General features: G+C 42.2%; 1 protein-coding gene across 1 annotated transcript; it reads left to right on the top strand.

Annotated features, from left to right (window-relative positions):
- Positions 1-3,122: 3,122 nt before the first annotated feature.
- LOC311126908 (ceramide synthase 2-like) lies at positions 3,123-24,930 on the top strand. Its single transcript, XM_084158605.1, has 11 exons — positions 3,123-3,670; positions 9,144-9,326; positions 9,617-9,734; positions 13,236-13,354; positions 13,867-13,924; positions 14,066-14,116; positions 14,420-14,512; positions 15,680-15,808; positions 16,131-16,237; positions 16,558-16,711; positions 22,662-24,930. Exons 2-11 carry the CDS (start codon positions 9,145-9,147, stop codon positions 22,809-22,811), a joined length of 1,161 nt encoding a protein of 386 aa, XP_084014731.1. The 5' UTR covers positions 3,123-3,670; position 9,144; the 3' UTR covers positions 22,812-24,930.
- The last annotated feature ends 651 nt before the right edge of the window (positions 24,931-25,581 follow it).

The following is a 25,581-nucleotide window of genomic DNA, read 5'->3' as shown; positions in this document are numbered from 1 at the left end:
CTACTTTACCATTGGGTCATTCCATGTCATTTCAGCAAGCCATGACACCCACCGTCTCAGATTTTTCTGAAACCGTTTCTGTAGTTAGAAACAGATAAGATTAGCATTCCTGCAACATTGTTTTGTTGAAATATAATTTGATCTAAAAAATTCAGCTAATTGATTGCACCCAAATTGGCCATTTTAATTTACAGGATTCAGATAATATTAAATAAATACAGTACCTAAAATTCAATTTGGACCAGACTTTTTTCTAACAATGAGTAAGAAATTAGGAATCCAAAGAAATTGTAAAACGCCACCCACGGACCCCCCACGCCAATCCCACATGAATCCTATAAATTAAAGTGGCCAATTTGGGTGCAATCAATTAGCTTAATTTCTTAGAGATCAAATTATACTTCAACAAAATTGTTGCAGGAATGCTAATCTTATCTGTTCCTAACAACAGAAACAATTTCAGAATCATCTGAGATGGTGGGTGTCAATCCTCTTTCTTGTGCTTTTTGAGGTGGAAAGACCCCATTGCAATATAGCAAGACACAATTTAAACACTGAGATTCCCATTGGCCTAGACCAGGGCTCTCGCAACCCTGTTCCTGGAGAGCTACCCTCCTGTAGGTTTTTGCTCCAACCCCAGTTGTAACTAACCTGATTCAGCTTATCAACCAGCTAATTATTAGAATCAGGTGTGCTTGATTAGGGTTGGAGTGAAAACCTAAAGGACGGTAGCTCTCCAGGAACAGGGTTGGAGAACCCTGGTCTAGACCTAGCGTATCTATATCAAACCTCCAGCAGCATAGTTAAACTAGTTTGTACTGGAGGTCGAGCCAACGGTCCATTGATAGCATGGCAAACTTATTTTTAACCAACCTTTACCTGGCAATACTTTCTTAATTCTTGATTTGCAAGGAATCCGTGTCTTATAAACGTTTGTTTCTAGTTCCAGGAGGAACTCCAAAAACCAGAGAATATTCTGAAAAATATTAAATCAATTTTTGCTGGAACTAGTCATTTCTAAGCGACGTGGCTACGTGTAGGAGAAGATAACAACATGTCACACAGCACAACCTAAACAACACAAACAAAGACCTATACACATGCAGGAGGCATTTCTCACTCGGTACAAAAAGTGGATTTGTGTTTATAATTTTTTACTTGCAGGCGCCCGGCCCGCCTCAAGGAGTCGCTAGAGTGCAATGGAACAAGGAAATCCCGGCAGGCCAAACCCTCCCCTAACCCGGATGTCGCTGGCCCAAGTGTGCGCCTCTCCCGGTCACGGCCGGCTGTGACACAGCCTGGGATCGAACCTGGTTCTGTAGTGACGCCTCAAGCACTGCGATGCAGTGCCTTAGACCACTGCGCCACTCGGGAGGCCCACAAAAAGTGGATTTAGTATCTTTCTTTATATTTCCTCGTTATCGGAGTTCCTCCTGCAACTGGAAACATGCGTTTATAAGACACCGGTGCCTTACAAATCGAGAAATAAGGAAGTATCACCAAGTAAAGGTGAACAATTGTCCCCTATCCATAACCCATCCTAAGCTAAAACCCTGTACAGCAGGGTTCTTCAATTCCGGTCCTGGAGGGCCGAAACACCTCTGTTTTTCATCCTCTCCTTCTAATCAGGGGCTAATTCAGACCTGGGACACCAGGTGAGTGCAATTAACTACCAGGTAGAAATAAAAAACAGAAGTGTTTCGGCCCTCCAGGACCGGAATTGAAGAACCCTGCTGTACAGGGTAGGCCTACAGGAATCTAAGTAGAGCTATAGGCCCTGCTTTTTCACTCATATTGCAGCCTTGCCTGGCTACCCAGAATCCTTGCTCTGGCCAAACTCTACACCACACCGTTAGTTTCTTTTCAGCAATGAGTCTAGATCTGAGTACCTCCCGACCCCTTCATGGAATGAGAACACATTCGGGGCCGTCTGATTGGTCCAGAAACCAATGGGTTGGGCCACAGCCAGAACACGTGGGTAAAGCAGCGTTTGAAAATGTGTCAATGACTTTGATACTCTGATTGGTTAGAGATGATCCAATCACTGATTACTTTGTTTGGTACAACGCCCCTCCTCACTACAAACCACTTCAATTATGGTAGTCTGACTGAAGTATGTAGCAAAAGACAGAGCAGTGGAATAATTTAGTGTGAGTTGTCATGTTAATTGCAGCCTAGATAATAGGCTACAATTGATTTCATGATTTTGTTTAAAAATGTGATTCATTCTAGCTCTAACACCAACAATTTGTTTCATAGTCATTTATTACAGGTCAGCCCCACAGATTCTCAGCAGATCTTCAGACAACATTTACACAGTTCAGTGCATGTAGCCAACGATTTCCCTTTATGCAAGATAGTCGATTGACGACTCTGACAATGAAAATACGCAGGCAGAAGGGGGCGAGATCAGGTGGGACCATTCTAGCCAATGAGAGGGCAGATACGCGTGTGAACAACGGGGTATAGAGAGAGATGGATAGATATAATTTTTTGTTGACCAAATTCGACACATTGACTTCCATACAAAAATGCCTCACTTCGTAGGCTTATTTTTCGTTGAAAGATTTTGGACGGAGTAAAACCTCTCGCTTGTATGGCGGTCAATGACTGTCGAATTTGGTTAACAAAAAAATGTAATGGCTTATTTGATCGAATAGACGTTTCGTAATCATTAGGTTGTTACGAGTGTACGGATATAAGTAGGACACACGTGACATCCTAGTAACTTTGAGAAAAAAGCACTTTATAATGTTGTTGTACCTGGTAGTCACTAGTTACCTAGTCATAAACCCCGCTTATTTCTACAATTTATCTTCTTAAAATGTGATTTTAAACCTAACCTTAATGACACTGCTAACCTTATTCCTAAACTTAAATTAAGACCAAAAAGCAAATGTTTGTTTTAATGATTTTTTACTATATAGCCAATTTTTACTTTGTGGCTGTGGTAACTAGTGGAAACCGGTGTGCCTGTTGTTCACACGCGTATCTGCCCTCTCATTGGCTAGAATGGTACCACCTGAATTTTCCTCCTCCCATTTTTGAAGAAATGTACTTTCATTGTTAAAGCCGCCACTGGAGTATCTGGTCAATATAATGGTTAATCTGTCGACTGCGCTAGGGTTTGGCAGTTGCGTCTCAACACGTCCAAGCCTTTTCGCATGCCGTAAAACGTCACTTTAAATAGCCTGATCCCCGCCACTCCCATTGTCCCGACTCCTGCCCTTACCTCAGTGCTCCTACTCTACCATCTTCTACTCCCATTCCGTTTGTCCAACTGAGAAACCAGGCTAACCGACGCCAATTCCCAGCAAACATCTGTCATATTGCTCCGAGCAAGTAAAATAACTGTTTATTTCCGGGCCCTCATCCCAACAAAAAGTATAAGTATTTCAGAAGGGAGAAAGTGCTACAAGCCAAGGGGGATCATTACATTTTCCTTGAAAATGCAGAAAATTGGCGATGATCGAGAGGCCGGATAATAATCTTCAAAGCAGACTCCAACCCATTTTCATAATCAATTTGGATTATCTCTGATGGCGTCGCCGGTATAGAGTTCAATTGCTTATTCTACAGGGGACATACCGAAATATTCCAGGGGCGGTAAGAGTTTCCGCCTTTTCACACTGCGGCGAATAGGCCTACCTGCTTGAAAGATCAAACGGAGGTAAGATCCCACCATTATATGGAAATAGATGTGTTATCGGTTTTGTTTGAGTTCTTGCAATTGCCATTTGAAAACAGGCTACGTAGGCCTACTCACCTCGTCTTGCTAGTATTTTAACATTCACTCTCCCTTGGATAGTTAGTCACCTGCGATGCGCGCGCCTATAATGGCTTTTCCGCAAACTTGTCACCCCCTACCACACAAACAAAGAGATAAACATACTTTAATGTTTTAACAAACTATTCAGGAATACGACAGAAACTCATGTTAACTCGAGTTTGTCTGAATAGGCTACGTGTGGGCTGATCTCGTGGTGATGTTTGTTTAGGAACACGGCGATAAATGAAGGTCATGGTTTGAAATGCAACCATGAACTATCGCACAATAACACAGTTTGGAAAGAAGAAAATCGTGAAAACGAATGCTTTGGACGTCCTTCGTTTAATTTGGTTGTGGAGAAAATAGCCTGTAACGAGCTATAACCTACAGATGATGAAACGTAAAAAGTTCCACACCCTAAAGAAAGTTACCGGAAATGTTCAGAAGGGTGTGATTGCGGCCCGCAATTCGGGGCGTTGCTGCATTTGCAGGAACCCCTCTATTGGTCCAATTCTATTGGTCCATTTTTAAGCTAGGACTCCGTTACAGTAGCTGGCGGGAGGCAGCGGGCGACACCAGTAGTTAGTTAGTTAGGACACCGGTAGACAGTGACCTTCGCCCCCGCTTGCCGAACACTGCTTTCCCACGTTTTGTTAACGTTACAGCGAGGGCAGGTGCTCGTCAGGTGGGCGCGAAGGACACTGTGTGCTAGCTAGCTAGTTAGTACTTCGGTAACGTTAGAGGCAGGGGCAACACCAGTAGGTAGGTAGCTAGCTAGGACAATAGCCGCGGGAAGTAGGGGTGCTGAGGGTGCTGCAGCAGCCTTTGAAAAATCAGAATTAAAAAAATTATAATAATTGAAAAAAATATTCACCAAGTAGTGCATTGGGCCTTTACGTACCGATATAAAAAATGTTTTCAGCATCTCTGCTTTGGCAAAAAAGGTAGTTGTATAATGAGTCACTCACCACCTTCCGGAGACATTTGAAACCCCACCTCTTTAAGGAATACCTGGGATAGGATAAAGTAATCCTTCTACCCCCCCTTACCCCAACCCAAACCCAAACCCCAAAACAAAACAAAAACATTGTAAAGTGGTGATCCCACTGGCCATAAGGTGAATACACCTATTTGTAAGTCGCTCTGGATAAGAGCGTCTGCTAAATGACGTAAATGTAAGAACAGTATCTTGCAGGATTCAGTAGTTGGAATTGTAAGAGTTGTTGACCTCTCCCTTTCGCTGCGATTTGTCATTCTAATGGAATCCAGAAAGAACAAAACCATGTCCTCAAACATTTACATCAAAAGGTGCAAAGTTACGGGCAAAGAAAAAAGTAGTCCGGGTAGCTATTTGGTTAACTATTTAGCGGTCTTATGGCTTGGGGATAGAAGCTGTTCAGGGTCCTGTTGATTCCAGACTTGGTGCATCGGTACCGCTTGCCGTGCAGTAGTAGAGCGAACAGTCTATGACTTGGGTGGCTGGAGTCTTTGAATGTTTTTAGGACCTTCCTCAGACTTTGCCTGGTATAGAGGTCCTGGATGGCAGGGAGCTCGGCCCCAGTGATGTACTGGGCTGTACGCACTACCCTCTGTAGTGCCTTGCGGTCGAATGCCAAGCAATTCCCATACCAAGCGGTGATGTAGCCAGTCAAGATGCTCTCAATGGTGCAGTTGTATAACCTTTTGAGGATCTGACGGCCCATGCAAAATCTTTTCAGCCTCCTGAGGGGGAAGAGGCATTGTTGTGCCTTCACCACTGTGTTGGTATGTGTGGACCATGTTAATTCCTTAGTGATGTGGACAATGAGGAACTTGAAGCTGTCGACCCACTCCACTATAGCCCTGTGGAGGGGGCGTGGTCGGTCCTCGGTTTCCTGTAGTGCATGATCAGCTCCTTTGTCTTGCTGACGTTGAGGGAAAGGTTGTTGTCCTGGCACCACACTGCCAGGTCTCTGACCTCCTCCCTATAGGCTGTCTCATCGTCGTCGGTGATCAGGCCTACCACCATCGTGTTGTCAGCAAGTTTAATGATGGTGTTGGAGTCGTGCGTGGCCACGCAGTCGTGGGTGAACGGGGAGTACAGGAGGGGACTGAGCACGGGGGTAAGAGCGTTGCGCATGCTGTCAATTAACTTCTGGGCCACATCCTGACTGATGGCAGCCCATTCTTGCATAATCAATGCTTGGAGTTTGTCAGAATTTGTGGGTTTTTGTTTGTCCACCTGCCTCTTGAGGATCGACCACAAGTTCTCAATGGGATTAAGGTCTGGGGAGTTTCCTGGCCATGGACCCGAAATGTCAATGTTTTGTTCCCCGAGCCACTTAGTTATCACTTTTGCCTTATGGCAAGGTGCTCCATCATGCTGGAAAAGGCATTGGTCGTCACCAAACTGTTCTTGGATGGTTGGGAGAAGTTGCTCTCAGAGGATGTGTTGGTACCATTCTTTATTCATGGCTGTGTTCTTAGGCAAAATTGTGAGTGAGCCCACTCCCTTGGCTGAGAAGCAACCCCACACATGAATGGTCTCCGGATGCTTTACTGTTGGCATGACACAGGACTGATGGTAGCGCTCACCTTGTCTTCTCCGGACAAGGTCTTTTCCGGATGCCCCAAACAATCGGAAAGGGGATTCATCAGAGAAAATGACTTTACCCCAGTCCTCAGCAGGCCAATCCCTGTACCTTTTGCAGAATATCAGTCTTTCCCTTATTTTTTTTCCTGGAGAGAAGTGGCTTCTTTGCTGCCCTTCTTGACACCAGGCCATCCTCCAAAAGTATTTGCCTCACTGTGCGTGCAGATGCACTCACACCTGCCTGCTGACATTCCTGAGCAAGCTCTACACTGGTGGTGCCCCGATCCCGCAGCTGAATCAATTTTAAGAGACGGTCCTGGCGCTTGCTGGACTTTCTTGGGCGCCCTGACGCCTTCTTCACCACAATTGAACCTCTCTCCTTGAAGTTCTTGATGATCCGATAAATGTTTGATTTAGGTGCAATCTTACTAGCAGCAATATCCTTGCCTGTGAAGCCCTTTTTGTGCAAAGCAATGATGACGGCACGTGTTTCCTTGCAGGTAACCATGGTTAATAGAGGAAGAACAATGATTTAAAGCACCACACTCCTTTTAAAGCTTCCAGTCTGTTATTCTAACTCAATCATCATGACAGAGTGATCTCCAGCCTTGCCCTCGTCAACACTCTCACCTGTGTTAACGAGATAATCACTGACATGATGGCAGCAGGTCCTTTTGTGGCAGGGCTGAAATGCAGTGGAAATATTTTTGGGGGATTAAGTTCATTTTCATGGCAAAGAGGGACTTTGCAATTCATCTGATCACTCTTCATGACATTCTGGAGTATATGCAAATTGCCATCATCAAAACTGAAACAGCAGACTTTGTGAAAATTAGTATTTGTGTCATTCTCAAAACTTTTGACCACAACTGTAGTTACACAGGTGACATGCTGGTAAAAATGAGGTAAAACGGATTTCAGTTTCCCTGCATTAAATCACAGGCCACAAGAAGCACACTATTGGAATGCTCACAATATTGTTTCTACTCTTTGGGCTGATGATTGAATACAAAGTAGCCTATCGTTCGTCTCATTTGACCATCTGACTACAATGTTTCATTTACGGTGTTATTTGTGAGGTTTCCCTCCATGTCCTTTGACATTGTAAGTAAGTCAATAAGTCACCTGGAGGGTAAAGGAGATTCCAGGATCTGCTGTTTGAAGCAACTGATGTGACAAACACCATGCATATGCGTGCTATACTGACTGTAACTACTCCATCAATTAATTAAGTCAGTGGTGTACTATTGTCAGTATGTTTCACATACACACTCCACTGCTTTACAATTTTTTTTTTTTTTTTAAGCCAGCTTTCTCTGGAAACTGCAAGAATGGTCCTTCCTCCTGTGCAAACAAAAAGGGCCCCAGAGCGCCACCCCTATTAATTCACAGTAAGCATAGGAGTGTTCAAAGTCCATGCATGCAATCCCTGTTAAACAATCAATCAACAGACAGGAGAGGGGTGCTGGGTGTCACACAGTGACTGTTTTGTTTGGAACATCTCTCTAGTGTAGCTGGCACTGAGGCTTCCCTGTGTGAAAACTCTTAAACCCTTTTGTACCAAGAACTGTCATCGTAAGTGAAAATAATCCCAACCCCCCAAAAAACAAGGCATCTCCTGTGCCTAGGATTGTGTAAAATGTGTGATGTTGGGCACAGATCTTCTCTCCCTGTGCATTAATTTGATGATCTGGCTGTGCACAACTATCAGTGTCACAGTCAGTGTGTGTTTTAAAATAACCAAGCAGGTAGTGTTGTCATGCTGGCCTCTTGCCCTCAAACAGACTTCAGACACAAAGGTGCCTCAGTAAAGTGAGAATCAGGCCCTCTTGTTTACATGCCATTTCTAACAAAACTAGCAAACCTGCCAGTAATGACTGTAGCAGTGATGTCATAGTGGCTCTGAGAGCCGTTCACAGCAAAGCCCATTGCCTGTATTGTAATTAAACCTACACAGTATCTTTCCCACTCTACTAGTATCAATGGCTGCATCTATGCCACAACAGCTGCTCTGCACTGTCAAAGCTTGTATTCAGATAGCTAATGGATTCATCTGGGAAATGTCAGGAAGTCCTGCAGTAGGTGTTTGAAGCATCTGTAGATTCTTCTTTGTGTTATAAATTATTATACACCAGGCCAACACATTGTTGGAAATGTTGATGGGTCATATAAGGTCGTCAATGTATTAAGTGTCACCAGCTCACTCCTGTTTTCATGGCTGAGTGACTATGCAAATATGGATGGATGCACCAGCACACCAAGATCAACATGACATAATAATCACATCACAAATAATCACAGAAAAATTATGGCTGCAAATAGTAATCCTCTTTTACCTATTGTCTAATGATATTTAATCCCCACAATTTAAATTCACTAACACAACAATACATTCCGTACAAATATTTGAGGCAGCATTCCTTTACTTTAATCGTTTTGGACGTAATTTTGGTATGTGATCTACCAAAGAATGTCTTGACGTCAGACTGTACCTGACACCAAAAAAGCCTTGTCCCTTTGTCTAAATGTCTTTCTTTCTTTCTTTCTTTCTTTCTTTCTTTCTTTCTTTCTTTCTTTCTTTCTTTCTTTCTTTCTTTCTTTCTTTCTTTCTTTCTTTCTTTCTTTCTTTCTTTCTTTCTTTCTTTCTTTCTTTCTTTCTTTCTTTCTTTCTTTCTTTCTTTCTTTCTTTCTTTCTTTCTTTCTTTCTTTCTTTCTTTCTTTCTTTCTTTCTTTCTTTCTTTCTTTCTTTCTTTCTTTCTTTCTTTCTTTCTTTCTTTCTTTCTTTCTTTCTTTCTTTCGCAGAATGTTGACCTTGCTCAGGGAGCTCAGTGACTGGGTCTGGCAGGACCGGCTGTGGTTCCCAGCGGGCCTGGGTTGGGCCGACCTCAAGGACCGGGATGGCCAAGTCTTCGCTAAAGGAAGGGATCTCTGGGTCATCTTCCCCATCGCAGTATGCTTCCTGATTATCCGACAGATATTTGAGAGGTCAGTACTCAAGGCCCAATACCAATAATCCTTTGGGCCCTGGTCAGAAGTAGTGCACTATAAAGGGAATAGGGTGTCATTTAGGACAAAACCAATACCTCCCCCTCCTCACATTGCAATGGCCTCGCTATGTTCCATTATTTTTGCTGTTGTTTTTGACCCGTATTGCTCAAATATTGTTTGCCTGTTCATCTAGCTATGTTGACTTATGTGTTCACTGCAACAACCAGAACTGATTTACAGTCCCTACAACACTTTCCTCTCCTCCTTTGCTTCCTTTGACTATCCAGGACCGTAGCCGTTCAACTTGCCTCTTTACTTGGAGTGAGGGAGAAACCGCGTGTCAGAGCTGCTCCCAACATCACACTGGAATCCTTTTTCTGCAATGCATCAAAGTTCCCCTCACAGGTAATTGCACAGCATAACTGTAATGCCAACACCTTCCTAATCCTACATGTAGGAAACTACCATACAGTTCCACTGACCAAATCCAAGTGACCACTCAGTTCAATAGTTCACACAAATGCCACACAACTCCTTAGTCAAATCCAGGCACGATTCCTACATTAAATCAACCATTATTTAAAGTGCATTTAAAATCGCAACACACTTTACAGTAAAACAATATAATGAAGGAGACATTAGCACATAAGATGTTGAAGGGATAATCCACCCCAAACCACTAATTCCTATGATTAACATTTACATTTACTTCATTTAGCAGACGCTCTTATCCAGAGCGACTTACAATTAGTGAGTGCATACATTATTTTATTTTTTTATATTTTATTTTTTTATACCCCCCGTGGGAATCGAACCCACAACCCTGGCGTTGCAAACGCCATGCTCTACCAACTGAGCTACATCCCCTGCCGGCCATTCCCTCCCCTACCCTAACGACGCTGGGCCAATTGTGCGCCGCCCCATGGGTCTCCCGGTCGCGGCCGGCTACGACAGAGCCTGGATTCGAACCAGGATCTCTAGTGGCACAGCTAGCACTGCGATGCAGTGCCTTAGACCACTGCGCCACTCGGGAGACAACAGTGTTAAATAACACTAATATGTGAAAACAACAATGTTTTTTGTGAACAAATGTTTCATTTTGTTGTTATAACAAGGTTGGTAGCAACATGTGAAAATCATTGGAAATCTGTTGCAGTTCAAGTCGACTACAAACCCCACAATGCAATGTTCTCTCTGGGCTGGTTGGCTAGCTAAACTCAGCAAAAAAAGAAACGTCCTCTTACTGTCAACTGCGTTTATTTTCAGCAAACTTAACATTTGTAAATATTTGTATGAACATAACAAGATTCAACAACTGAGACATAAACTGAACAAGTTCCACAGACATGACTAACATAAATTGAATAATGTGTCCCTGAACAAAGGGGGGATCAAAATCAAAAGTAACAGTCAGTATCTGGTGTGGCCACCAGCTGCATTAAGTACTGCAGTGCATCTCCTCCTCATGGACTGCACCAGATTTGCCAGTTCTTGCTGTGAGATGTTACCCCACTCTTCCACCAAGGCACCTGCAAGTTCCTGGACATTTCTGGGGGGAATGGCCCTAGCCCTAACCCTCCGATCCAACAGGTCCCAGACATGCTCAATGGGGTTGAGATCCGGGCTCTTCGCTGGCCATGGCAGAACACTGACATTCCTGTCTTGCAGGAAATCACGCACAGAACGAGCAGTATGGCTGGTGGCAATGTCATGCTGGAGGGTCATGTCAGGATGAGCCTGCAGGAAGGGTACCACATGAGGGAGGAGGATGTCTTCCCTGTAACGCACAGCGTTGAGATTGCCTGCAATGACAACAAGCTCAGTCCGATGATGCTGTGACACACCGCCCCAGACCATGACGGACCCTCCACCTCCAAATCGATCCCGCTCTAGAGTACAGGCCTCGGTTTAACGCTCATTCCTCGACGATAAACGCGAATCCAACAATCACCCCAGGTGAGACAAAACCGTGACTCGTCAGTGAAGAGCACTTTTTGCCAGTCCTGTCTGGTCCAGCAACGGTGGGTTTCTGCCCATAGGCGACGTTGTTACCAGTGATGTCTGGTGAGGACCTGCCTTACAACATGCCTACAAGCCCTCAGTCCAGCCTCTCTCAGCCTATTGCGGACAGTCTGAGCACTGATGGAGGGATTGTGCGTTCCTGGTGTAACTTGGGCAGTTGTTGTTTCCATCTTGTACCTGTCCCGCAGGTGTGGTGATCGGATGTACCAATCCTGTGCAGGTGTTGTTACACGTGGTCTGCCACTGCGAGGACGATCAGCTGTCCGTCCTGTCTCCCTGTAGTGCTGTCTTAGGCGTCTCACAGTACAGACATTGCAATTTATTGCCCTGGCCACACCTGCAGTCCTCATGCCTCCTTGCAGCATGCCTAAGGCACGTTCACGCAGATGAGCATGGACCCTGGGCATCTTTCTTTTGGTGTTTTTCAGAGTCAGTAGAAAGGCCTCTTTAGTGTCCTAAGTTTTCATAACGGTGACCTTAATTGCCTACCATCTGTAAGCTGTTAGTGTCTTAACGACCGTTCCACAGGTGCATGTTCATTAATTGTTTATGGTTCATTGAACAAGCATGGGAAACCGTGTTTAAACCCTTTACAAAGAAGATCTGTGAAGTTATTTTGATTTTTACAAATTATCTTTGAAAGACAGACGTTTCTTTTTTTGCTGAGTTTAGTTAGCAAACGTAGCTACACTACACACAAAAATACCAAAGTCAATATTAGCATGTGAAGTAACTAGCTAGCTGTAAAATCGCTTGAAAAAAACGGCACTATCAATTTAGGAGTCTAACTTGCAGTTCATCCTTCCCATGTTTCCCAGAGACACACACGGTGCATTGAAAGATGGTACTTGAAGGAGAAACTGAGGGTGCATTCGTAAATTCACTCTAGCTATCAACTCCGGTTTCAGAGCACTATCGTCTGAGTGTGCCAGAGAGCAGAATAACTGAGGAATTTACGAATGCGTAACACCCATTGAATATGACCGGTGTCAGTCAACGTTGGCAAAAAAAACGTAATTAAATGATTGCCTGCAGCACAGTTAGTCACCAATGCTCTAGATGACATGTAAACAACCTAACCAGCTCTGCTAAGGTGAGTAAAATGGTCAGAGGGAGTTGTTCTCTCATTCGTGTCTGGAAGTAGCTAGCTAGCTAGCCAACTTTAGCCAGTTAGCTTAGGTGCTTGACTGCCGTTGTGAGGTCAGATCGCTCGGATCAACCCTACTGGACAATCTGACAACCCTCTGAATTTACGAATGGCCAAAGCGCACTCTGAGCGCACTCAGGCACTCCAGAGTGAATTTACGAACACACCCTGAGTTGAATAATTTGGTAAACTGTTTAGATTGAGCACATCTAAGCGAAATATATACTGTACTTCGTCATGACGATATAAACGGATGGATATGTTCTAGACAAGTAAACCATCTATTGGCTAATTTGGCGATCTGGGGTGAAGGTAATTATTTTAAAAGCGTTATGAAATGTGATGTTGTGTTATCCCCCATCTCCTGTGACGAGAACCATGTAGCTATGACACATTCATACACGATTTCCTGATTTCACAGAAGGGCCACAAAGAGGTTTAATCATTGTGCGATCCGGAATGGCTCATAGGAGCAGGAGCCTATCTTGATGTACAAGTACACCCCCTGAACAGGACGCTAGTCTAGCTCAGGGCCTTACCCCCAATTTACAGTCTGGACTCCCAACCTTCCAATCTCAGGGCGGACACTCTAATCACAAGGCCACTGAGTTGGTACACTGATTAAACATAGGCCTTCACCAAATTGACAGGAGTTTCATATTATTATTTATTTTGGGGGGTAGATTATCCCTTTAATTTAAGTCTGTTGCTCTTTAACCCTCGTTTCACTCTGTCAGAGTTCAGTGGAGGAGTTAACTAAACAGTCGGCCTGCTCGGTGCGGCAGGTCCAGAGGTGGTTCCGGCGGCGGAGGAACCAGGAACGGCCGAGCCAGATCAAGAAGTTCCGGGAAGCCAGGTACCCTCAGCAGCAAAGTGCAAACCCACAAGCCTTATGTTTCTATCTGTGGTTATACAGTTGGAGGCTACAGTCATTTCTGTATTGAATATGGTTGAAATCAATTGTTTTAGCAAAGAAAGTATAGTACCGCTAACTGAAATGAATAGTAGCGGAGCAGATGAAAATGGTTGAATGGAACTTGCACTTGCCAACATTTAATGAATTAAACAACCCTTATTTATTTCCGACGTGGGCGTATTTCTATTGTGTAACATGTTAGGTGTCATGTGCCTTCTGTAAAAGTGCCTGTTATTGTCTTTACCGTGATTTGACGCGAGTCTTATTCACCTGATCAAAATACAAGCTCTCTTGTATAGTTTACAGGTAGTTGTAGCTTATGTTTTACTTTGTCTTGAAGGAGCCGTAGTTTGCATTGTCTATCTGTGTGTACATATGACATTGTTGTAAGCTGTGTGAAATTGTGTTCTGTTCATATGGGGTTTCTGAGGTTGCTGTGTGTTCTCTTACAGTTGGAGATTTACCTTTTACCTTCTTGCTTTCATTGCTGGCCTGGGTGCCCTAATTGATGTGAGTACCACCATTTACTGTTGGCATATATTTTCTCTAGCAATGCTTTGCCTCTGTAATGTTTTATACATTTGAGTGTGCCATTTTGTGTTTGTTGTGTTTGAGACCGAAATCCTCACTAATATGTGAATCTCTTCCCAGAAACCATGGTTCTATGACATGGAGGAGATGTGGAATGGCTTCCCCACACTGGTATGTCCATTCTGTGTCACCTTTTTTCATCATATTTTCTATAAGACTGTTGGTCTCTAAATCTTAAATTGGTTTTAAATGTTTAGTTGGTCACAAGCAAAGGAGTTTTCAAAGGTTTCCAGTACGTGCTTGTTTATCAAATTGAATGAGCTGCCTGATAGAAGATACCAGCTTGGCATTTCTAGACACCTTTTCTAAATGTTACGAAAATGTAGGCATGTACTACTTTAAGTCACTTTGGATAGAAGTGTGTGCTAAATACCATATTTTTTTATATTCAATGTTTGGTCTTCCCTCTTATAGCCACTGCTGCCTTCTCAGTACTGGTACTACATGATTGAGCTGGGATTCTACATATCACTGCTCTTCAGTGTGGCAACAGATATCAAGCGCAAAGTAAGTGGAGCCTAATTCAGAAACCTTTACAATTTACATACAGTACCATTACAATGGCAACAGGAGAGACTGTTGTCAAGAGGGCAGAGGGAGAGAGAAGAGACATAGCTAACCACATCTCTGCAGATGTCAGTTTGGGTATCACAACTAAGTTATATGACCTTCAGTTCACCACAAAAAATATAGTAGTTTCGGTTGTAAGTAATTTCCCCTCTTCCTTGTTGTGTGTATGTCTCAGGCAGGGAGGGGTGTTGATGTGTCTAGGGCATCTGTGGGTTAATGTGTGACTGGCGCACTGTGGAAAGGTATGGCAGTGGAGACTGATTGACCATGTTCTCCAGCCGTATTTATTTTCCAGCCGGCGAGTCCAAATGAAAGGTGGCAACTCTTCAAAACAGTCAGCAGACTTGACTGAAATCCAGTCCTGTTTGTCGGTTGATTTGACAGACACAAGGAATTAATAGGGCTGATCCAAAACAATGGTTTTAGAGACTTGTTTGGGATAACTTTTTTGTTGTTACATTAGCTCTAATTGCAGTGGAATTCCGAATTGGGCATTTTTGCTCGCCTCAAGCTCATGGCTAGGGTTTTTAGTTCAGTTGTAATTGGAAAGTGCACATGGATACATGCACTCAGTGTTTCCATTATCCATTTAGGCACATTAATAAATTGGCGACAGCCTGTATGACTTCCCATCTGTTTCATGTGTCAGGTAGCCAGCATGGATAGAATGCAAGTATGTACTAATTTGCCATGTAATAATTATCATGTGCGAACTATCGCCACGGTCTGTGTCATGGTGAAACTTGCACTCCTGTAGATCTGAAATAATTGGCTGGTGAAACTTGCATCCAGCCAACCAGAAAAGCAAGGCGAAGCAATTCAGTCAAGACAATTCTTGTCCTGCAAATAAATATTCAGCAGTGTTAAAGCTCTCATTAAAATAACTGTAGTTCAGAACAACGCATCCAAAATAAACTTGATAATCAAGTTGCGAGTGAGGAATGTCATGACCATGGTGCCATATCCATCAGAACTATAACTAGTTTCAACAAGATTTTAAAGTGAACAACTACCACCTCCCTCTGTTATGACTGAAGCTGATGTGCAGTGCACAAAGTAAACATAACATTTGCATAACTGACACTCCCCCTCTCTCTCTTCCAGGATTTTAAGGAGCAGATTGTTCACCATGTGGCCACTATTCTGCTGATCAGTTTCTCGTGGTTGGTCAACTACATCCGTGCCGGGACTTTGATCATGCTGGTGCACGATGCCTCAGACTATCTACTGGAGGTACAGCCCCCCACCCCATACCCAATCGTATTACTCCAACAATGCAATACAATGTCATGCAAAAAGGCATCTGGCTATTTCACCATTACAAACCTAAAGAAACTATATCCATTCCATGATAAGTATAGAAGAGTGAGTGTTATTTCTATATGGACAGTAATTGTATTATCATTATAATAATAAATGGTGCTTACAGAATTTCTACTCTCACAGAACTGGTCATACTGTTAAGCCTGCCATCTAGAGGAGAATATTATAGGAAACGGCAACCGAATCGTTATTTCTTTTATTTTATTCTTCTTCTTCTGTTGCTTCTTTTTAGTCAGCAAAGATGTTCAACTATGCAGGATGGAGAAAGACCTGCAACTACATCTTCATCCTGTTTGCAGCTGTGTTCATCCTTACCCGCCTCGTCATACTCCCCTTCTGGTAAGATGCTCAGATCTTGGATGACACTCATCTGCATCCTAGAGGTGGACACATATTAAGCCTAATCCTGGACTAAGAAGCGTTTTCAACTGAGCTTTTCCATTGAGCTTGCTTTTTAGTCCAGGACTAGGTTTAATCTGCGTCTGGGAAACTGCCTCCATATGTCTAAAGAACCGATAACTAAGTGTAAAGTATTATTTGTCATTTTTCAGTGATACAGGATGCAATGCATTCTAGTGATTTACTTAGGTTGTTGTCAAAATGCTTTTGACTGCTAATGCAGATCTGTATTGACTAGATCTGTCTGTTTCTTCCCCCAGGATCATACATACTACGTGGGTGTACCCATTGACCCTCTATCCCCCTTTCTTTGGGTTCTACTTCTTCAACGGGCTGTTGTTTGTGCTGCAGTGTCTGCACATCTTCTGGGCTGGCCTCATCCTGCGCATGGCCATCAAGTTCCTACCCGGAAATGTACGTATTCCCAAACCTTATCACTATAGGGAGGTTTCCTGGACACAGATTGAGCCTAGTCCAGAGCCCTATATGTGGTTTGAGGAGTTAGTAAGGTATCTCTGAGTTCAACTCGGGATAACCGGTACCACAAACGTGACTCACCTTTTAGCCAGGTACATTTCTTTGGCAATGAATCCTTCAGAACTAACCTGCTCTTGGGCAGGTTAACTCAGGGCTAACTCCATTTATTCTGAATGAATTGTCTGAGCTGCGAGTTGAGGACCAATAAAATCATATTCCCTCTAGTAAAGATTGCATCATCATCACCTTCAAGACGACTGATTAAATATTTTATTAGTCAAATGTATTTTTGTGTTCAGAAATAGTAAATGTTAAATACCTATCACATTACACATTTAGTAATGACAGAATGCATTTGAAATTCACGCATAGTAAAACTTGTGTACGACTTAATACAATTATTTTATTGATAGGAGTGGGGAAAAAGGTGCTCAAACCACGTAGGGCTCTGGAATATTAAGCTTTTAGAAAACCCTGAGTAGATCTAGCTTCAATCGTAGTATACCCCTAAGGACTAAAAAGAAAACTCAGAGAATTTCCATTGAAAGTGCTTTTTAGTCCAGGGTGAGGCTTAATCTGTGTCTGGGGAAACTGCCCCTATGTCAAACTGTTCTGAGCCTTACTGCTCTACTTTCAATCACCCAACTGTACATGTAAACCTACTGTTCGACATCACCACTCAAACTCAACGTTTACATACAATTATTTTGATATGTAGTTGTCTGACCTAGCTAACTTAAAGCTAGAGTCCTTCATTGAAGCAATAACAAATCGGACACCCCGCCTCTGTTTTGGTAAAAAGTTGAGGGATGGGCCTGGAGAAAAGTAACCACTCTCAAATTCATAGACTGGGCTATGGATGCAAGGACTGATTATCCATTATATAAAAATGATAGTTTTAACCATGTTTATTACTGTTTGTTTACATTGCTTATAAACATTGTTGTAAAATAAGCTTGTATTTTGGGTTCTGATGTGGTACGACAGTTTAACTAAGCTCATGAGGCATTTATAAGTTATATTCTTCAAGAATCAATAGGTACATTTATATGCAGTGCCTTCAGAAAGTATTCACACCCCTTGACTTTTTCCACATTTTGTTGTGTTACAGCCTGAATTTAAAATTGATAAAATGCAGAATTTTTTGTCACTGACCTACACACAATACCCCATAATGTCTAAGTCGAATTATATTTTTTGACATTTTTACAAATTCATTCAAAATTAAAAGCTGAAATGTCTTGAGTCAATAAGTATTCAACCCTTTTGTTATGGCAAGCCTAAATAAGTTCAGGAGTAAAAAATTTGCTTAACAAGTCACAAGTTGGATGGTCTCACTCTGTGTGCAATAATAGTGTTTAACATAATTTTTGAATAACTACCTCATCTCTGTACCCCACACATACAATTATCTGTAAGGACCCTCAGTTGAGCTGTGACTTTCAAACACAGATTCAACCACAAAGACCAGGGAGGGTTTCCAATGCCTTGCAAGGAAGGGCACCTATTGGTAGATGGGTAAAAAAATAAAAATCACTACAAAGATACAGGCGTCCTTCCTATCTCAGTTCCCGGAGAGGAAAGAAGCTGCTCAGGGATTTCACCATGAGGCCAATGGTGACTTTAAAACAGTTTTATGGCTGTGATAGGAGAAAACAACTGAGGATGGATAAACAACATTGTAGTTCAGGGATGGGCAACTTTGATGGGGGTGGGTTCCACAAAGAAAACGGAACTCGGCCCCGTGTAGCTCAGTTGGGAGAGCATGGCGTTTGCAACGCCAGGGTTGTGGGTTCGATTCCCACGGGGGGCCAGTATGAAAGATGTATGCACTCACTAACTGTAAGTCGCTCTGGATAAGAGCGTCGGCTAAAATGATTAAAATGTAAATGATGAGGGGCCGCAGTGGCCCACCACCACCTTGCAAGCAAAACATTTTAGCGGCCCCCCTCGTGACAGCGAAGATGAAATAAATCAGTTAATTTCCTGCAATGATGCACATTTTGCCATGGGGCGTAGAGAAAATGTTGCAGTTTTAAAGCAAGTTTGATGCAATTCTACAAATTTTGCCATGGGGCAGAGAAAAATTAGCAGTTTTACAGCTGATTTCCTGCTATTCTACACATTTTGCAATAGGGTAGAGGCAAATGTTTGCAGTTTTTAATATGATAACTGATGATCAGTAATTTGACCTTACTACAAGTTTAGATAGCTGGATGCTAGATTAATCTACCAATCTAAAAAAAATATATGCTGACATGGGCTAATTGAGTGACTGCTGATGCACAACCAAATTTCGAAATTGCACCTTGTGTATTTTATTATTCTAACTCAACAGTTAAAAACATTTTATATATTTTTAATTGGTCCGTGGGCCTACAAAAGGGCAGCTAGTTTCCCATCCCTGTTGTAGTTACTCCACAATACTAACCTAAATGACAGAGTGAAAACACTGAAGCCTGTACAGAATACAAATATTCCAAAACGTGCATCCTGTTTGCATTAAGGCACTAAAGTAAAACTGCAAAAAAATGTGGCAAAGAAATCAACTTTGTCCTGAATACAAAGCGTTATGTTTGGGGCAAATCCAACACAACACATCACTGAGTACCTCTCTTTATATTTTCAAGAATGGTGGTGGCTGCACCATGCTATGGGTATGCTTGTCTTCGGCAAGGACTAGGGAGTTCTTTAGGATAAAAAGAAACGGAATTGAGCTAAGCACAAGCGAAATCCTAAAGGAAAACCTAGTTTAGTCTGCTTTCCAACCGACACTAGGTGACAAATTGGTGGCATAGTTACAGTTTTGACTTAAATCGGCTTGGAAATCTATGGCAAGACTTGAAAAGGGCTGTCTGGCAATGATCCTGACCCTGAAGAAGGCACAGTGATGCCGAAATGTTGGTGGTTTTTTACCCAATAAATAACTGGGAGTTTATACATTAACTCTTTATTTGTTGTTATAGCTTACAGTTTATTCTCCGTTAGTCAGCACCTCTACACAAAGTGATGTTCTCTAGGTGTGCGCCAGCTCATGCTTTTTATTTGTATAGCAATTATCATCAACCTATTTGACAGAGCTTGAATAATTTTTAAAAAAAATAATGTGCAAATATTGTACAATATTGTGGGCAAAGCTCTTAGAGACTTACCCAGAAAGACTTGCAGCTGTAATCACTGCCAAAGGTGATTCTAACATGTATTAACTCAGGGGTGTGAATACTTATGTAAATGAGATTTCGGTATTTCATTTTCAATAAATTAGCAAATATTTCTAAAAACATGTTTTCACTTTGTCATTATGGGGTATTATGTGTAGATGGGTGAGAAAAACAATCTATTTATTCAATTTTTAATTCAGGCTGTAACAACAAAATCTGGAATAAGTCAAGGGATATTAATAATTTTTGAAGGCACTGTAACTTTAAAAAAAATTTGTTACCTTTTGCGGCATAAAGTCATGATATTTTCATCTGATTTGTCAATCACTTCAAAAGGGCTCCTTTACTAGGCTACCAGCGCACGTTCATCCACACGCAACATATTTCCAGCCTCCAAACAGTTGTGAATGGAAAGAGGCATCGGTTACACAAACACCAAAAAGTGTAATGACATTTGGCAATTGTCATTAGGCCAGAATTTATGCATCCACTGCTGTCCGCACGTGTCTGGGCCACTCATCTGCCTTGGCAAAATGTCGGTCTTCTCTTCGAACCACATCGCATTTTGGAGCGTAGACTATACCACCTGTTTTCAAGTCCATTCGCTCATTTTTCATGCCTCTGACATACGGTAATGATAAATAATGGTGTAGTAGCCTACAGTTTTCTTGACATTTTGTTTTCATTATAGGCTCATGTTTTACCAGTATGGCGTACCCCCCACTATTTATTTTGCCGGGACGCCGTACCACCTTACTCTCACCCCTGGTTAGTACTAGTAGCCTAGTCAATGCAATATTGGCACACAACGGCATAAATGTAAACCTTGAATTTGTAGGTTTAAAATATCCCTCTGGTGGCCAGGGTTGACCTATTTTTTAAGAAATGCCGTTGGTTGGTGGATAAAGTCTAAGACAGTGGTCACCAACCTTTTTTGGAGTCGAGATCACTGAGTCAAAAGGCAAGCCGACCTCTACCGCTCAGATGTTTTTTAACATGATTAAAAAAAGTTATGTTAAGCCTATGCAACATTAACCTATTAAAAACATTACTGTAGTAATGGGGTTTGTTTAGTAGGCTTTAGGCCCAATACATTATCACCACATGTTGGCTTTGCTTGAATTGCCCTGACAATGCATTGTTGTTCTCTCAGACAATTTTTGTTTTATATATTTCAACATTTGAGGTAGGCTATATGATCACACCGGTAATAGATCAGTTGTTGTGTTACTTGTGAGGCACAGCTGAGTGAGCATAAATGTAAATAATTAGCTTTTTTATTTTACTGGGTTGATGGTGTCTGCCTCTGATGGTCAGTCTCAGCAGAGGGAGACGGCAACAAACTCAGAGGGCCGCTCTCCCTTTCCTCTGCTGACACTGACCAAAAAGGGGGGACAGTCTTCTTGTTGTTCAATTTAGTTATTTCCTTTAGACTTTGCTGAGGCCATATGGTTGTTTTTGTCTGTCTACTTGGCATTGTTTAGAAGGGCTACTTTGTCTGTCTGTATAATTATTCCATTGCTGATATGTCTGTCGCTTGCTGGTAGGGCTGGCCACGACAACAACAACAAAATCTTGGTCGACCGAGAGTCGTCGGTTCTTTCAACCAATCGATTGGTCGAAATTTTAAAACATGTATTCTTACTTATCTAGACACACCCTATGTTTGAATAAAATCAACTATATGTAGGGTACTGAGCTTGTCTGATGTTTTAAGCAATGCGATTTAAAAATGAAGACACACAAATTACTAAAGAGGGAGCCAGAGATCAATATAGCCTAACCAGAAGCAAAAAAAACGGTTACCGATGCTCCTCCTCCCACTAGAGCATGTGAGCTGAGTTGAGAGGTTGGAAATCCTGCTCATGGAGCGGTGTGCAAGCTCCTTTCCAACCGCTCCGCTCTGCGCTCACAACCCGCACTGCCGCTCCAAATTCGCTCCATTCGTTAAAATCACAATTTAACCAACACCGATCTATTTTTGTGACTACCTGGACCTACCATTTGGTTTTGAAGTATTGAAACCAAAACCATATGGATTTGAATGAAAAGTATTTGAATAAACATGAAAAGGTGAATGTAAGAAGCTAACATAATTTCAAATAGGCTACATGTTATATTAAACAGCATATAAACACTAAATAGGTCAGGAGCCAGACAGGGAGCCTAAGAAGGAACGGAAATGAATTATTTCGGCTATATTATTTCAAGGCTATAGCCTACAAAGAAATACATTGTGAAGCAATGTAGTGGTCGGCCCTACTTGCTAGTATTATTTATTCTCACCCAGCCATGTTTACCAAGCGACAGGTCATTGGAAAATAAAATGACAAATGTAGCTTGTACAAATGTTGTGGTTGAGTTATAGGCTACAGTTTCGATGTAGCCTTTTAACTGAGGATCTAAATACATAACCCCATGAAACTGATTTGAGATCAAATGGTTGGTATGCAGATGCTGCATGGACATTTCACCTGTAAAATTTGAAGAATTATCATTCACTATTGACAGTGAGAAATGTGAAGGGAGGTTCTCTACGAGTAGATCAGAGAATATGCACAAAGTAGAGAGTCCTGCACATGTGCAGAAGCCCCGGGACCTCCAGCCGCTAGGAAGGGGGGTCCAGAAACTTAAGTGCCTTAACTTAAATGCACTAATTGTAAGTCGCTGTAGATAAGAGCGTCTGCTAAATGACCTAAATGTAAATGTACTCTCTCTCCCATCAGGATATCGTTGAGGATGAGAGGAGCGACAGGGAAGAGACTGAGTCAGACGAGGAGGACGAAGACCATGAGAAAATGAAAAATGGATTTGTGCAGAATGGCAATGGCCACACAGTGCATAACAACAACCACCGCCACAGCAAAATGGAGTGATTTGTTACAGAGACACCAAGGAGGATGTGTCTGGAAAGGGGAAGAGCAACTCTCACGCGGCCTAGGCCATGAGGCCAAAGTAGGGCAGAATGGAAGGTGGAAAAGCCACACACACACACACACACACACACACCGCTGAATGATATATACACAAATAATGCTAAAGATTACACTCCTTACGAGGCCCAGATGGGTTTCACTGCTCTGTAGATCACACTAGTTGAAGGAGGGGGGAGTTCAGGAAAGACTGCAATGGAAACAAACTGTGTGCATGGTCTATGAGCTGTCCAGTGCCTTAGCAACAAACTGTTATTCCCTATTATTTCTATCCATCCCCCTCTATTTCTTACTGTTCTCTGAGTCCTTACATTGCAAATAATTCACTAAGGCAGGATTTCCCAAATTGGGTCCTGGGTCCTGTGTTGGTTATTTGAATCAGCTGTGTAGTGCTAGGGCAAAAACCAAAACGTGTACCCAGAGGGGGCCCCAGGACCGAGTTTGGGAAACCCTGCACTATGGTGCCTAGCTGTACTCGCAGCTTCCCATCCTGAGTTATGGAAAGCGATATAACTAATTGTTGTTCACAGGGGCATTCCCTTCCTGCATGCTTGGTTAACGCTCTGAGTATTGCTAGACTTAAACTTGACTGTTCAAATGCTGCCTTCTCAGTACACTGACACCCGTCCCAGATAATGACACACTGAGGTAAATGACATGCCATGTGCTAACACTTAAAACTGCCAAGAGAGATGAGGTGCTCTTAATGACCACAACATGGTACAGGTCAGTGTAAGTGTTCAAATCACCATGTCAGACCACTAAAGCATACAGTAGCGATAATGGAAAATGAGTCTTTGTTTTTTGCACCTACCATTTTGTTATTGGATTGTAGTAGAGCAGGCACTACTATTGTTGTCATGGCATTCTTATTCAACCTGGACTGTGCCAGTGTTGTTAATGTTCTTTGGTAAAATGTTGTTGAAAAAAATATGGCGGTTAATAATTAAGTTGTTTTAACGGTTTAAAAGCTGGCAAGTTTGGTTTGCATTGTGTGGATATTTGTCTTAGTTTATGCCGGTCTCCAAATGAAATGGCTCTTGGGGAGCAGAAAGCACACAGCTTGAAATAATACTTTTTAAATGTTTGTTCATGTTTTGAAAATAACTTTTTAGTTATCAGATTTGATTTTGTTTTATTTCTTTATTTAAAAAGTCCAGTCACTGATCCAGACACATTTCAGAGAAATGGTCCAACCTACCCAAACCAGTCCAACACTTAATTCAACCAGACTGGAGGAGAATATATTCATTAAAATCTGTATTTTTCTGCCCATTCGTCCAAAAATGCACTTTATGGGTTTCAGTTATGGGTCAGCATAGACCCAATACAACATAAAGCAAAATGAACATCCAGGCCATACTGTATGTCTATTTGAGTGAGTTGGATTATGATTGGGGCTTACAATTACACTACAGTTTTCATTTCTTATTTATTTCATTTTGTAAAGCGTTTGGTTCAATTCATTAGGTTTTTTAATAAAATGGGACACCAAAGTATGTTTTATTTCAGTTTTGCAAGTGCCTTATCTGTTATGTGTAAAAAAGAATCTCACAATGTCTCTTTTTCAGTCTTTTTCATTTCCTGTCTAGCATCTTTCTCTTTCTTTATTCTCCAATATGGACTAATTGGTCACAGGTGGTACACTATATAGGAAATGGTGTGCCATTTGGGATGCACTTGATCTCCCTGCAGTGCTGTAACATGTTATTTGTTCCCCTTCACTTCTTCATGTCTCAACGCAAAGACCAATCCCTATGACCCTCCCCCCTTCCCTCAAAAACGCTTTTCCCCTACTAGTGTTTTTATTTTGTCATATTGCAAAGATATGATAAAGGTTATTGTGGATGAAATGGTTGTCTTCTGTGATTATTTATTTCTGAATACGTTTTGTGTGTTGTCTGGTTCAAAGTACAAACCATGGAAATTCCGTAAAATGACTGAATGGTCCCGTCTGCTTTCCATTCCTAATTCCTCATGCTAATTATATTGTGTCACTAACCTTCCATTGTCCTAATGCGGGCTAGCTACAGTCATATCAGATGGGGGTAAAGTTAATTTGACTGAGTTGCCGTCTCAAGGGGATAATCTCAATTGCATACTCCTCGCGGCCTCTCTCCTTGCATCCTTCTCAAAACCCATTGGAGAAGGTCAGAGGGGAGGGACCTCTGGCTTTCTCTTACAATGGGTTTTGAGATGGATGCAAGGAGAGAGGACACCAGGAGTATGCAATTGAGATTATCCCAGAGTCTCTGTTGGACGTAAAAGAAGCAGTGATCACTGCTGCATCCGGCTTCCCCATCTTCTCTTAGTCATCCTCCATACAGCTTCGCGGATCAAATTATATTTTTCACTAATCTCATCCTCCAGTCGGCTCTCTTTTTCTGTCGAACCTACATGCGGTAGCAATTGAGCCTGGGAACGAGGTCACTTACTCACTAACATTGCTGCCCCTTTTCTACTTACTTGATTTGTACTTGGGCTATTTCAGACATTTTAATTAGAACGAATGAATGCCTTTGGCCATGTTATTAAGGGTTTGTTTGCATAACCAAATGTTACTTCTCCTTTGAAGATAAGAGTAATGTTTCTCTGTTGGTGGTGGCTCCAGTAGTCTGGTTTAAATTTAAATGTGCACATAAATGCTAGAGAGTCATTTAGCAGACGCTCTTATCCAGAGCGACTTACAGTTAGTGAGTGCATACATTTTTTT

Source organism: Coregonus lavaretus, assembly GCF_964263955.1.
Source record: "Coregonus lavaretus genome assembly, chromosome: 3".
NCBI classification, from domain to species: Eukaryota; Metazoa; Chordata; class Actinopteri; order Salmoniformes; family Salmonidae; genus Coregonus; species Coregonus lavaretus.
Note: the sequence above shows the minus strand (reverse complement) of the source record. Positions and strands in the feature narration are given on the sequence as shown.

Bases quoted from the DNA above. Each gene is read 5' to 3' on its own strand.
- LOC311126908 (XM_084158605.1), top strand. From the start codon at position 9,145: ATGTTGACCTTGCTCAGGGAGCTCAGTGACTGGGTCTGGCAGGACCGG. The intron at 14,117-14,419 runs GTATGTCCATTC...TCCCTCTTATAG, and splicing joins GGAATGGCTTCCCCACACTG to CCACTGCTGCCTTCTCAGTA. The intron at 16,712-22,661 runs GTACGTATTCCC...CTCTCCCATCAG, and splicing joins TCAAGTTCCTACCCGGAAAT to GATATCGTTGAGGATGAGAG.